The 14,338-nt window shown below is 40.7% G+C and overlaps 1 protein-coding gene across 4 annotated transcripts in view; it reads left to right on the forward strand.

Annotated features, from left to right (window-relative positions):
- PLCH1 (phospholipase C eta 1) overlaps positions 1–14,338 on the forward strand; it is a 239,344-nt gene that overhangs the window by 24,709 nt on the left and 200,297 nt on the right. For all 4 annotated transcript variants that reach the window (XM_032262656.1, XM_032262690.1, XM_032262716.1 and 1 more), the window contains exon 2: positions 13,737–13,855. In XM_032262656.1, coding sequence (XP_032118547.1) covers positions 13,777–13,855 — 79 coding nt within the window. In that variant the 5' untranslated portion in view covers positions 13,737–13,776. The remainder of the gene's footprint in view (positions 1–13,736; positions 13,856–14,338) is intronic.

A 14,338-nucleotide genomic window follows, 5' to 3' on the forward strand; every position in this document is an offset into this window, starting at 1 on the left:
AAAAAAAAAAAAAAGAAAAAAAAAAAAACTCAACCCCTTTTACAATAGCTGAAGAAAAAAAAAAAAAAAACTTAGGAATATACCTAACTAAGGAAGTGAAGGACCTATACAAGGAAAATGACAAAACACTGCTGAAAGAAATTATAGAAAATACAAACAAATGGAAACACATCCCATGCTCATGCATGAGTAGAATCAATATTGTGAAAATGACCGTACTGCCAAAACCAATCTACTGATTCAATGCAGTTCCCGTAACATACCACCATCATTCTGAGAACTAGAAAAAACAATACTAAAACTTACATGAAGCCATGAAAGACCCCACATAGCCAAATAAAGACTTAGGAAAAAGAACAAATCTGGAGGCATCCCATTACCTGACTTCAAACTATACCATAAGGCCATGGTCACCAAAACAGCATGTGCCATAAAAATAGGCACATAGACCAATAGAACAGAATAGCAAATCTAAAAAGAAAGCCAAATACTTACAGCCAACTGATCTTCAACAAAACAAAAACAAAGTGGGGAAAGGACACCTATTCAACAAATGGTGCTGGAATAATTGGCAAACCACATGTAGAAGAATGAAACTGGATGCTCCTCTCTCACCTTATATAAAAAATCAACTGAAGATGAATCAAATACTTTAAGTCCTGTAACCATACAAATTTTAGAAGATCACATTGGAAAAACCCTTCTAGACATTGGCTTAGGCAAAGACTTCATGACCAAGAACCCAAAAGCAAATACAACAAAAAGAAATATAAATAGATGAGACTTAAACTAAAAACCTTCTGCATAGTAAAAGAAATAATCAGCAGAGTAAACAGACAACAGAGTGGGAGAAAATCTTCATAATCCGTATCTCTGATGAAGGACTAATATCCAGAATCTACAGGGAACTCAAATAAATCATCAAGAAAAAAACAGTCCCTTCAAAAAGTGGGCTAAGGACATGAATAGACAATTCTCAAAATAAGATATACATATGGCCAACAAACATATGAAAAAAGGCTCAGTGTCACTAATGATCAGGGAAATGCAAATCAAAAACCACAATGCAACACCACCTTACTCCTGCAAGAATGGCCATAAGCTTTGGTGGCTTCCATGTGACGTTAAGCCTGCAGGTGTGCAGAGTGCAAGAGTGAATGAGGCTTGGTAGCCTCCACCCAGATATCAGAGGATTTACAAGAAAGTCTGGATGCCCAGGCAGAAGCCTGCTGCAGGGAGAAAGCTCTCACAGAGAACCTCTACTAGGGCAATATGGAAGGAAAATGTGGGGATGGAGTCCCCACAGTGTCACCACCAGGGCACTGCATAGTGGTACTGTGGGAAGGGGGCCAACTGTTTTCCAGACCTCAGAATGGTAGAGCCACAGGAAGCTTGTACACCATTCCAGGAAAAGCAACAGGCTTCCAGCAACCTGTAACAGCATCTGTGGAGGCTGAATACTGCAAAGCCATAGGGGCAGTGCTGCCCAAGGTCTTGGGAGCCCACTTGTTGCACCAGTGTTCCCTGAATGTGGGTCATGGAGCCAAAGGAGATTACTTTGGAGCTTTAAAATTTGATGACTGTCCTGGTGGGTTTCGAGCTTGCATGGGGCCTGTAGTAGCCCCTTTCTTTTGGCCAATTTTTGCCCTTTTGGAACAGAATGTTTTCTTTCTTTTCTTTTCTTTCTTTATTTTATTTATTTATTTTTTGAGACAGGGTCTTGCACTGTCTCCTGGGCTGGAGTGCAATGGTGCAATCTCGGCTCACTGCAACCTCTGCCCCCTGCGTTCAAACGATTCTCCTGCTTCAGCCTCCTAAATAGCTGGGATTACAGGTGCCTGTCACCACACCTGGCTAATTTTTTGTATTTTTAGTAGAGACAGGATTTCACTGTGTTGGCCAGGCTGGACTCAAACTCCTGACCTTGTGATCCACCTGCCTCAGCCCCAAAGTGCTGGAATTAACAGGTGTGAGCCACTGTGCCTGGCCACGAATGTTTTCCTTTTTTTTTTTTTTTTAAAATTATTGTCGGGGTTACCCAGGCTGGAGTGCAATGACGCGATCTCGGCTCACCGCAACCTCCGCCTCCTGGGTTCAGGCAATTCTCCTGCCTCAGCCTCCTGAGTAGCTGGGATTACAGGCACGCGCCACCATGCCCAGCTGATTTTTTGTATTTTTAGTAGAGACAGGGTTTCACCATGTTGACCAGGATGGTCTCGATCTCTTGACTTCGTGATCCACCCGCCTCGGCCTCCCAAAGTGCTGGGATTACAGGCGTGAGCCACCGCGCCCGGCCCGAATGTTTTCTTAATGCTGGTACTGCTCCTGTATCTTGGAGGTAAAGAACTTGTTTCAATTTTATAGGCTCACAGGTGGAAGGAACTCATTTTCTGATGAGACTTTGGACTTGGGACTTTTGACTGAGTTGATGCTGGAATGAGTTAAGATTTTGGAAGACTGTTGGGAAGACATGATTATATTTTGCAATATAAGGAGGACATAAGATTTGGGGGACCAAGGGCAGAATGATATAGTTTGAATACATGTCCCGGCCAAATCATAGGTTCAATTGTAATTTGCAGTGTTGGAGGTGGGACCTGGTGGGGGGGTGTTTGGGTCATGGGTAAGGATGAAATGGTGCTGTCATGCTTTGTGCTGTCCTCACGATAGTGAGTTCTTGTGAGATCTGGTTGTTGCAAAGTGTGGCACCCCCCCACCCCACCACACTCTCTTACTCTTGCTCCTGCCATGTGAGATGCCTGCTCCCACTTTACCATCCACCATTAGTAAAAGCTTCCTGGGACCTCCCCAGAAGCAGATGCCTGTGCCATACTTCCTGTATAGCCTGCAGAAACACAAGCTAATCAAACCTCTTTTCTTATAAATTACCCAGTCTCAGTATTTATGCCAGTGCAAGAATGGCCTAATACACAAGATTTGAACAAAGTAACTAATAAGTTTGAGCTGATAGACATGAAGATCACACCTCCCAACTTTAGAATACATATTCTTTTCCAACACACATAGAACATTTATGAAAAGTGACCTCAATCTAAATCTCTGACCATGGTGGAATTAAACTAGAAACTATAACCAAAAGATTACTATGAATAATTGTAGACATGGGTTTCAAAATAAACTTGGGGTTAAAAAGCTGTAATAGAATTCAGAAAATATTTTTAACTGAATAACAAAAATACTGTGATTCAAAACTTGAGGATTGGGGAAGTAGCTAACACATGCTTAACCTTAAATACTTATATTAGAAAAGATGAAAACCTGAAAACAGTCAAATGTTGAAATTACAAGGTTAGAAAAAGATGCAGTTTAGACTGAAAGAAAACAAATGGAAGGCTAAATGCAGTGGCTCATGCCTGTAATTCTAGCAGTTTGGGAAGCTGAGATGGGAGAATCGCTTAGGCCAGGCATTCTAGACTAGCCTGGGCAACACAGTGAGACCTCATTTCCACAAAAAATTAGCTGGGCATGGTGGTGTACATCTGTAGTTCTAGCTACTTGGAAGGCTGAGGCACAAGGATCACTTAATCTTAGGAGGTCGAGGCTGCAGTGAGCCATGATCATGCCACTGCACTCTAGCCTGGACAACAGAGTGCTACTCTTGTCTCTTAAAAAAAAAAAAAAAGAAAGAAAGAAAAAGAGGCTGGGTGTGGTGGCTCATTCCTGTAAACACAGCACTTTGGGAGGCTGACGTGCGCAAACTGCTTGAGCTCAGGAGTTTCAGACCAGCCTGGGCAACCTGATGAAATCCTGTCTCTACAAAAAATACAAAAATTAGGTGGGTGTGGTGGTGCATGCCTGTGGTCCCAGCTGCTCGGAAGGCTGAGGTAGGTGAATTACTTGAGCCTGGGAGGTGGAGGTTGTGGTGAGCTGTGATTGTGCCATTGCACTCCAGCTTGGGTGACAGAGTGAGACTCTGTCTCAAAAAAAAAAAAAAAAAAAAAAACAGATGGAAGGAAATGATAGTAATAATTCCATGCTATTCAATGGAGATTACTGTAAAAACTAGTAATGTTGACAAATACCTGGCGAGATTGATTTAAAAATAAGAGAGGCACAAATAAGCAGTATTAGGAATCAGAAAACAGATATTATAGATATTAAAATGATAATATTATGTACAACTTCATGCTAAAACATTTGAAAACTTAGAGAAAATGAATATCTAGGCAAATATAACTTACCAAAACTGACTTAGAAAAAATAGAAAGCCTGAATAATGCTATAATTTATAAATCAGTTGTCAAATATTTCTTCTTAAAGGAAAGTTCAGGCTCAACTGGTTTTACTAGCAAGTTCCACCTGATTATTCTAGGAAATAGAAACTCATTTTGTAAAGCTATGAGAACTTTGATGCAAAAACCTTTTGAGAGCAATATGAGAAATGGAAATTATAGGCCAGCCTTACTTGGGAACATACATGTAAAATCATAAAACATGAGAAATTCAAGACCAATAATGTATAAAAAAGGGAAAAGGACTTCTTCAAGCTCTGGAAACATATTACATAGTCTAAACCAGCCCTTTCAAATGCAGCATCACGGTGTCTTTGGAGGGTCGATTGTGCCTCACTGCTTAACTAGCTCAGAGCAGTTTCAGCTCCTGATTGCATTAGAGAAAAGAAAACACACCAGGAACTTGGGATTTAGTGGTGTCTCCTGTGAGCCTTCAAAAATGAACAAAGTACCCTTTTATTTTGTTCCCTTTGTGTACATAGCTGGGAGGGGGCTAGGCTGTGGAATTAGGCTGTTTGCAGAGACCTTTAACAACCAGTTTGGTGGTGCTTAGAAACCTGTGGGAAGTGGGGGAGGGGCCTATGGTGGGGCAGGCCATCTGCCGGGTGGCGGTTGACAAGGGAGCCCTCTGGGCCTGAGGCAGGCTTCTAAACTGCTTTAGAAGCTGTCAGTCTGGGGTTGGGCCAGAGAAGAGGAGCCCTGTCCCCTCCCACCCCATCCTTTCCCTGTGTAATTCTCTTACTTTGTCTTAAAATTAATGGAGAAATGAGAAAGGAGCAACTTTGTTTGAAATCTGAGCTTTTAACTGGATTTAGTTTGAATTCCCAACTTTTCGGGATACCTGGGTGCAAAAAAAATTCCCAAACATATGTTGTGTCAGAGGCCGAAATACAGGATATAGTTTTGAGACCTGTTTTGCTATGCCTTCCTCTTTCTAAGTGCTTGCCATTTTATGACTATTACTGTCAGAGCTTGTTAACTTTGACTTTACTTCCCAGCAAGGCTTAAGGAGAAGGAAATGAGCACTTCTCCATATAAGTAAAATGCTATACAACCGATACCTGAGAGTTCATTTTATGGCTTCTCAGGGTTATTTTAATTTATAATCACAGATGAATGGATTGGGATATTAGGAAGGAGTTTTCCATCAACCTTTTTAATGGAATATTGAGTATTAAAATTGGACATGCTTTAAAGAACATCTCATTCACTGCCACTCCCTTTTTTTTGAGATGGAGTTTCACTCTCGTTGCCCAGGCTGGCGGGCAATTGTGCGATCTCGGCTCACTGCAACCTCCACCTCCAAGTTTCAAGGGATTCTCCTCCTCAGCCTCTCAAGTAGCTGGGATTACAAGCATGTGCCATCACGCCTGGCTAATTTTGTATTTTTAGTAGAGACAGGTTTTCACCATGTTGATCAGGCTGGTCTTGAACACTGACCTCAGATGACCCGCCCACCTTGGCTGATCGCCCAAAGTGCTGGGATTACAGGTGTGAGCCACTGTGCCCAGTCCTTTTTTTGGTTCCTTAGATGAGGTAGCTGAAGCACAGGGTTGTGAAGAGATTGACCCTGAAACAGTGTTAGAGGCAGCATTGGGCTGCAGCTCTGGATTTTTTTTTTCTTTCTTTTTTTAACATCAAAGGAGATTTCAGTGCTAACAGCTCTGGATTTTTGACTTTCAGTCAGGTATTTGTCCATTGTCCCTTGATAGCTTACTACATCCCATGAACTAGTCATTCCTTTTCCAACACGGAGGCAAGTGTGTGCATTACATTTTAATTTCTGGCCATATCCTTCTTCCCATTTCAACATTCTCCAAATGCTGCTAGCAAATTGGAGAACACACACACCTCTCGGACACTTTTTTACCATGATATGTGGCAAGTAAACTTGGTGTTTCTGAACTTGGTCCAAGTAGCTCACTCAAATTTCATTTCAAAGTACCATCTTATACCCAAAGGACTGACACTTTGCTCTGATTATCTCTATTCTATACACTCCAGAGGCTCCTGCTGGAGGGACAAGGTATGCATTTTTTGAATAAGTAATGTTTCATTTAGTTGTCTCCTCCTGCCTCTTCTTGGTTCATAGTAGAGTTGGGTTGAATGGTGGATGTGCGAAGAATTAGAGTGTTGTCTGTCATGAGTAATACAACTCTAGGTTCTTTTTATAGGGAAGCAGAATGTCAGGGAGGAAATGGTGCTGGATGTGGAGTGTAGCTCTGGACTGGGGACAGTGGATTTGGAGTCAGGAGATGTGGGTTTGCAACCTGCTGTTTCCAATTAGTTTTATTAATAATGTGGAATTCATAGGGCTATTGTAAGAGCCTTTTTCTTTTTTTAAGATAAGATGTAAATGGAAAATTGTGTAAGTCATGATGTGATTTACAAATAATATATTATTAATAAGGACTGTAAAGGGTATATTGGTTTTTATGCATAAAGGTACTGGAGGAGATTGGGCTCTGGTGATGATAGTCATAGTAGAGAGAAAGAGGTGGAGACAGCAGTCAGGGCCCAGGCTGGCGTGCAATTGTGTGACCTCGGCTCACTGCAATCTCCGTCTCCTGGGTTCAAGCAATTTTCCTGCCTCAGCCTCCCAAGTAGCTTGGATTACAGGTGCCCACTACTTCGCCCAGCTAAGTAACATTATCTTTTTAAAGATTTTCCTTTTTCTTTTTTCAGCACAGTATTATAATTCTGATTTTCATATATGAACTGGGATAATTTGTCTTTTAAGCCCATCAAGTGGCTTGAACAAATCTGTAGTGTTTCATAAAACTCAGGTTAAAACAGTAATATAGATTTGCCTGACATTTGAAAATAGCTAAAGGAATTCTAAAGCTGAAGAAAAGGTTTTGTGTTTTGCTTTGCTTAAAGACACCTTCAAGTAGTATGGGGGAATCCTTTTCAGCCAGGACAAAGGACTTGAATGCATCATAACTCTAGAAAAAGCCCAAGAAAGAAAATACTGAGTCATGCTTTTGAACTCAGAGAGGACTTGTTGAAAACTTGCCCAAGGTCTCCTGTGAGTCAGTTGTTAGAACTGAAATCAGAATAGAGTGTTCATAATGGCCAGATGGGTTTACATTTTGCTATGCTGACATATTAATCAGTCAGGACTCTAGGTGCAAGTGACAGAAAAACCCACTCAATGTGGCTTACACAAAACTAAATACAAAAAAAAAAAAAAAAAAAAGGAAATGTACTGGCTTATTTAAAAGGCGCAAAAATAGATCTAGCTTCAGGTATGGCAAATGATATTACCAGGACTTGGTTTTTTTCTGTTTCTCTGGGTTGGATCCAATATCCAGAAATTTTTCCCTTATGTTGATAAGACGGTGGCCAGGAGCTTTATGTATTGAGGCTTAGACCTCGAAACTTCAAGTAATACTGAAAAGGAAGTTTTGTGTTTTTTTTTTCCCCAATAGTTCAAACAGAAATCTGTGCCTGACTCTCAGTGATCTGAAACAGGCCGTGTAGGTCTCCTATACTGTGGCCTGGTAGATGCGATTCTCTGATTTGCCTGCCTAAGCCACATGTCTACCTGAATCAGGGGATGAAGCTGACAGCACCTGAATCTTGAACAGAGAGTGGGAGAAGGAGTTTCCCAGAGGAAAACTGGGGTGCTCTTTCTAGAAGAGGCAAAATTCAGCAGATGTTCACCATGGTGGAGCTTTCTTAAAGGGAGCTTTAATTCTTGTAAGTGGGTATGGGTGGGAAGGGTTTTTTTTTTTTTCATTGTCGAGTTTTATAAGTATTGATGGCTGGGCGTGGTGGCTCACACCTGTAATCCCAGCACTTTGGGGGGCCGAACTGGGCGGCTCACCTGAGGTCAGGGGTTTGAGACCAGCCTGACCAACATGGGGAAACCCATCTCTACTAAAAATACAAAATTAGCTGGGAATGGTGGCACATTGCCTGTAATTCCAGCTACTTGAGAGGCCAAGGCAGGAGAATTGCTTGAAACAGGGAGGCAGAGGTTGTGTTGAGCCAAGATAGCACCATTGCACTCTAGCCTGGGCAAGAGTGAAACTGTCTCAAAAAATAAAAAGTACTGACAAACGATTATTATTCAAAGTACTTGCCACTTTTCTTAAGTTAAAAGTGCCATCCTTGAATTTCTAATATTCTTTGTTGGTGGTGTCCTGTTGCTAGTTTTCTGACTTGTTTGGTATTGGCCATTCTGGTCATGTTAATTACAACTAAAAATGTCAGAAATAAAGAAATTTTACATGATTTTTACCTGATTTTGCATGATTACAAAAGTTACTTATTACTTATAAAATGAGCTTAGGAGCATTTTAACTTTTAAGCTTTTTTTTTTAAGTTCATTTGCTGCATGAGTCCTCTACATGCTTACATGGCTTTTATTATTTTTGCATTAAGATTTTTTGTGTTCGGTGTCTTTGAGTAAAGTTCATTACAATTTCTTTTTCAAATCACATTTATGTTCTGTGAAAGTATATTTGTTGATATACCTAGTGGGTTGCAACATATTAGGTTATTCAGCAAAAGAAGTAGACTTATAATAATCTAGTTTGTGTTAAAAAAAAAAAAGACAGTGTTCATGGTCATTGTCTCTAGGGGATAAATAATATCACACTGAACACTTTTTGAGTTTTTCTGTGCTTTTTAGGTTTCAAGCTTCTAAACATGGAGGCATATTTTAAAACTAGTTTTTTTTTGTTTTGTTTTGTTTTTTTTTTAGACAGAGTTTTTTGCTCTGTTGCCCAGGCTGGAGTGTAGTGGCAAGATCTCAGCTCACTGCAACCTCTGCCTCCTGGGTTCAAGCCATTCTCCTGCCTCATCCTCCCGAGTAGCTAGGATTACAGATGCATGCCACCACAGCTGGCTAATTTTTGTATTTTTAGTAAAGATGGGGTTTCACCGTGTTGACCAGGCTGGTCTTAAACTCCTGACGTCAACTGATCCACTCATCTCAGCCTCCCAAAGTGCTGGGATTACAGGCATGAGCCAATAAGATGAACTTTATTAAAATTAAAAAGTTTTGCTCTGTGAAAGACACTGTTAGTGACAAGTCACAGTATGGGAGAAGATATTTGCAAGAGATGTATCTGATAAAGGACTCTTGTCCAAAATATATATTTTAAAAACTCTTAAAACTTAGACTGGGTGCAGTGCTTCATGCCTATAATCCCAGCACTTTGGGAGGCCAAGGCAGGAGGATCCCTTGAACCGAGAAATTTGAGACCAGCCTGAGCAACATAATGGGATCCTGTCTCTGCAAAAAATTAAAAAATTAGACATGGTGGTAGATGCCAGTGGCCCCAGCTACTCAGGAGGCTGAGATGGGAGAATTGCTTGAGCTCTGGAGGTCGAGGCTGCAGCTGAGCCCTGATTATGCCACTGTACTTCAGCCTGGGCGTCAGCGTAAGACCCTGTCTCAAAATAAATGAATAAATGAAAGGATGAATGAATGACACCTCATCAAAGAAGATATACTAGTGGCAAACAAGCATATGAAAGATGCTTCACATCATAGGTCATTAGTAAAAGGAAAATTAAAACAGCAATGAGTACCACTACACAGCTATTAGAAAGGCCAAAATCCAGAACACCAAATGCTGGCAAAGAGCAGAGCAACAGGAACTGTCATTTATTGCTGGCAGCAATGCATAGTGGTACAAAATATCTTCTACTTTAGAAGATAGCTTGACTCTTTCTTACAAACTAAACATTCTATTACCACACAGTCCAGCAGTTACCCTTGGTATTACCGAGATGAGTTGAAAACGTATATCCACACACACACAAAATTGCACATGGATGTTTACAGCACTTGTATTTATAAGTTTCAAAATTTGGAAACAACTAAGATGTTCATCAGTAGCTCAGTGGATAAATGAACTGTGGTACATCCAGACAATGGAATATTATTTAGTGTTAAGTTGAAATTAGCTCTCAAGCCATGAAAAGACATAGAACATTAAAAGCATATTACCAAATGAAAGAAGCCAATTGGAAAAGGCTATGTACTGTGTGTTTCCAATCACAGGACATTCTGGAAAAGGCAAAACTATAGAGACAGTAAAAAAATATCAGTGCTTATCAGGTTTTAAGGGGGAGGGAGGGAAGATGCAGAGCATAGCAGATTTTAGGGCAATGAGACTATTTTCTATGGTACCATAATTAATCTGTATGTTTAAAAAAGAGCATAAATCTGTACATTCTATTTATAAGATGTAAATGCTTATAGAGTTCTGAATGGGTAACATGTTATATTACCCAGCCCTCTTAGAAGGTGGAGTATTTTGTAAGTCTAAAAAGTAAGTTGAAAAGGAAAAAAAGGTGATCAATTTAAAACTATCCTTGCTTGAATATTAACCAAACAACTTCAAATTGGGTAGAAGATGCAGGGGAAGTACATCTTTAATGTAATATAAATTGTCTAAAAATTAGTGAATGTGGTATACGTTAGTAGTTGTTTTTACCTACTGTGTTCACACAAACGGAGCCGTGAAACACTCAACTTGCTTTGGCTTTTTTTCTTTTTTTTTGATATACTTTTGTTTAGTGTTTTCTCATAATCAACTTGCTTTGGAACTGCTGAGGCTGGGTTTCCCACAGTTTATCATCTGACAGCTAGCGGTGCTATCTTGCAAGCCACACATCCCTTCTGGGCCTCGGTTTCCTTCTGACTACACCAGGTGAGGTTTGTCTACTTTCACTTGATTTTCTTTAGTGAGCCCTAGGCCCTGGCTCTTCTGAATCTGGTGGAAGCTAAAATGAGGCTTATCACTCAGCTCTCTTCCCTTGCCCCAGGCCTACTAACTCTGTTTATTATCTCCACCTCCATTATCTCTAAATCTGAAGGCCAGAGGGAGAGCATCTTTTCATCAGTCTCTTACTGATGCTGGAAACCTACACCTAGAGATTCTGATGTAATTGGTCTGGGTGTAGCTTGGAAGTCAGGAGTCTTAAGCTTCCCAGGTGATTCTAATGTGTAGTCAAGGTTGAGACTCACGGATGTAAAGCCTTATCGCAGTTCCTGATGCCATAGTAGTTTCTCAATAACTGGGAAACGGGATTATGAGAGTTAAGTGCATGAAAGAATTTTAGGTAAACTGGAGGGAGAGATTCCTGGGGGCATTTCATGAAGGCAGTGGCATTTTACCCAGCTTTTAAAGAAAAGCAAAAAGGTCTGGAAACTGGAAAGCCTGGGCCACTGATGTGAGCTAGTGCCAAAGTATCTCAATATTATATCCATGTCTGTGGGTTTGTGCTTCTGTCTCGACAGAGTTGAAGGTCTCAACTCTGACTGGGTGATCATCCTTTGAGAGGATAGTATATGTATTATATGTTATATTATCTATTGCTGTGTAACAAATTACCCGAAATCTTGTGTCTTTTTTTTTTTTTTTTTAAAGTACAATTTGTGTTTTTCAGATTCTGCTACCTTCTCTTTTGGGTTGAGAATGAGCAGAGAGGGCAAAATAAAGAGTGACACATGAAACCATAAGATCAAGTCAGTAAGAAAAGATGAGCATGAATACAAACAAGGTTCTCTTTAATTCCATGTAAATTAGAACATTTCTAATATAAAATATAGTTTTTATAGGAAATTACTACTGTTATTGAAAATTATTTTCAATTCTTGGAAAAAGGTATTGTTAAAAACATGTGTCTTCAAAATTACATGCCTATATATACATGTAAATACACAAGAAAAGAATGAGAATACATACCCAACAAAAGTGGTCATTCCAGGAGAGGGACATGAAATGAGAGAAGAGGGGAGGGGACTTTAATTTTAAAAAATTGATGAATTTCAGCATGGAGTTTAAAAGTGATGAAGATATATAACTGTGTGATTTGTATAACTAAAAATACTTTTTAAAGAAGAGACCTTTGTGATATATAGGCTGGGGAGAGGGCAGAGGTTGGGTTGTTTTCACAATTAGCTGTATTCTGTTGTATTTTTCTTTACTTTTTTTTTTTTTTTTTGAGATGGAGTTTCGCTCTTTTTGCCCAAGCTATAGTGCAATGGCACAATCTTGGCTCATTGCAACCTCTGCTCTCAGGTTTGAGTGATTCTCTTGCCTCAGCCTCCCAAGTAGCTGGGATTACAGGCCACATGCTACCTTGCTCAGCTGATTTTTTGTATTTTTTAGTAGAAACGGGGTTTCACCATGTTAGCCAGACTGTTCTTGAACTCCTGTCCTCAGGTGATCTGCCTGCTTCAGCCTGCCCAAGTGCTGGGATTGCAAGCATGAGCCACCATGCCCGACCTGTTCTGTTGTATTTTATAGTCAGCTCCATATGGTAGTGAGACTCCCTCAGCCTCCGGAAGTAGGATAAGCAGCCAGATTAGCCAGGTGGGTATGAGGCAAGTGGAAGTGGGGTGTTCAGCATGGAGCCAGGGAAAAGGCAGGATAGGTGGGAATTAGGTAAGATCCCTGGTGGGGTGGGTTAAGGTGGGGCCATAGGGAGCCAAGGAGAAGCTCTGACAAAAGCTTCAGGAGCCTTCACCAATTGTTCCATCAATGAATAGACAATACTTTGATAATATATATTTTTTCACCAAGTGGCTGATTTCATCCTGGGGTACATTTACAAAATTCTAGGTTGTTTTAGTAGGACAGATGACAAATTATTTCCCACCTGTGGGGTTTTACTTCATGCCAGTCTTGCTTAGTTTTGCCTGGCTTTATTCTGTGAACAGAAAGGAGGCTGGAATTCTGAAAAGTTGCTTTAACCAAATCCTGTGAACAAAGGAGGCCTTGTTCAGGGTTATGCACTTCAGCTTTTGGGGGAATTTAATTCATCAACTCAGATCTCTGCTTTTCAAGTTCTTACTCTAGCTAGCATTGTGTTTCTCTGTGTCTGTGGTGGAGCAAGTCTTACGTAGGAGCAGGCATTGCTAGTTTACCTTGCTGAGGCCTGTACCCAGCTCTGGTTACACCAGTGAGTTCAGCCTGGGGCAGATCCAGGCCCTAGTGGGGTCCTAAATGGACACCAGTAATGGACCCAAAAGAGGGAGGCACATTTATTAATGTGTTTGGCTCATTCATTGCCACATGGATGCTGTACTGACATAAAATTCAGGAATTGGGAATGATGATTTCGTTTCTGTCAGTTGCCTCCACACCCTGCAACTGAGATTTCCTGAAACGTTACCAGTGTTGACTGGTTTGGATCTTGGACTACTAGCAGTGAGGCCTGGAGCATGTAAACCAGCCCTGAAACCCACTCCCTGATGGTAGGTTCATTTCCCCTGGAGATGGGTAATGTGGAGCCCTGAAAGGTGGTTTGAAAAAGATATGCTAAATGACATTCTAGACCCTGGGAAGACTTGTGGGAAATTTCTTGGGGCCTGGGGGATTCCAGCTCCGTGTGTGGAGAAGTTGTATGCCGTATGCATTGCCCCATAATGCTGGGCAACCGATGGCATTATGCTACCAGTGTGAGCGTGTGGCTGCCGTTTTCTTCATTTTTGTCTCATTCTGTTTCCCTTGACAGGGCAATTTGGTTTTGATGCTGTGCCAGAAATCTTCTGACAATGAGTTACTGGAACTTGGAGAAAAGGAACTGTGTGCAGTACCGCAGGCATTTTCTGGTGGACAACAGTGTGTTTCATGGTAAGCTGTCTCTTGTATTTATGTGGTTGGATCTTTTGTTTCTGACAGGACTTTTATTCTAGCACTCTAGATGCAAATATGGTACACTTGGTGGATGGAACCAAGAGCCTGAGTTAACTTGTTTATAAATAATTACCCAAGAAGTCCCGTTGTACTTAACCATCTCCAGCTGTAAGCAATGGGCCCTACCTCAACAACTACGAGAGTGTTATCTCTTTCTGCTTTGTAGGGTAGGTGGTATCAGTGCCTTCCCTCTTCTACCACACTCTCAACTCCACTAATATCCCTTTCTGATGTTTGTAATTATGTTGGGCGAGGGGCATATAATTATTTAGTTAATATTTGTGGATCACCAGTCAGTGCTTATTACTAGCATAGCGTGGCCTTCCAAATTGAGATGTTAGAGAGTACTTGTGGCCACCTGCTTTAGATACTTATTGAAGAGAAGTCGACACACCTTTTTGTTTTTTTTTTTTTTTTTGA

This window comes from Sapajus apella, unplaced genomic scaffold (assembly GCF_009761245.1).
Source record: "Sapajus apella isolate SASKATOON/1434 unplaced genomic scaffold, GSC_monkey_1.0 scaffold4, whole genome shotgun sequence".
NCBI classification, from domain to species: domain Eukaryota; kingdom Metazoa; phylum Chordata; class Mammalia; order Primates; family Cebidae; genus Sapajus; species Sapajus apella.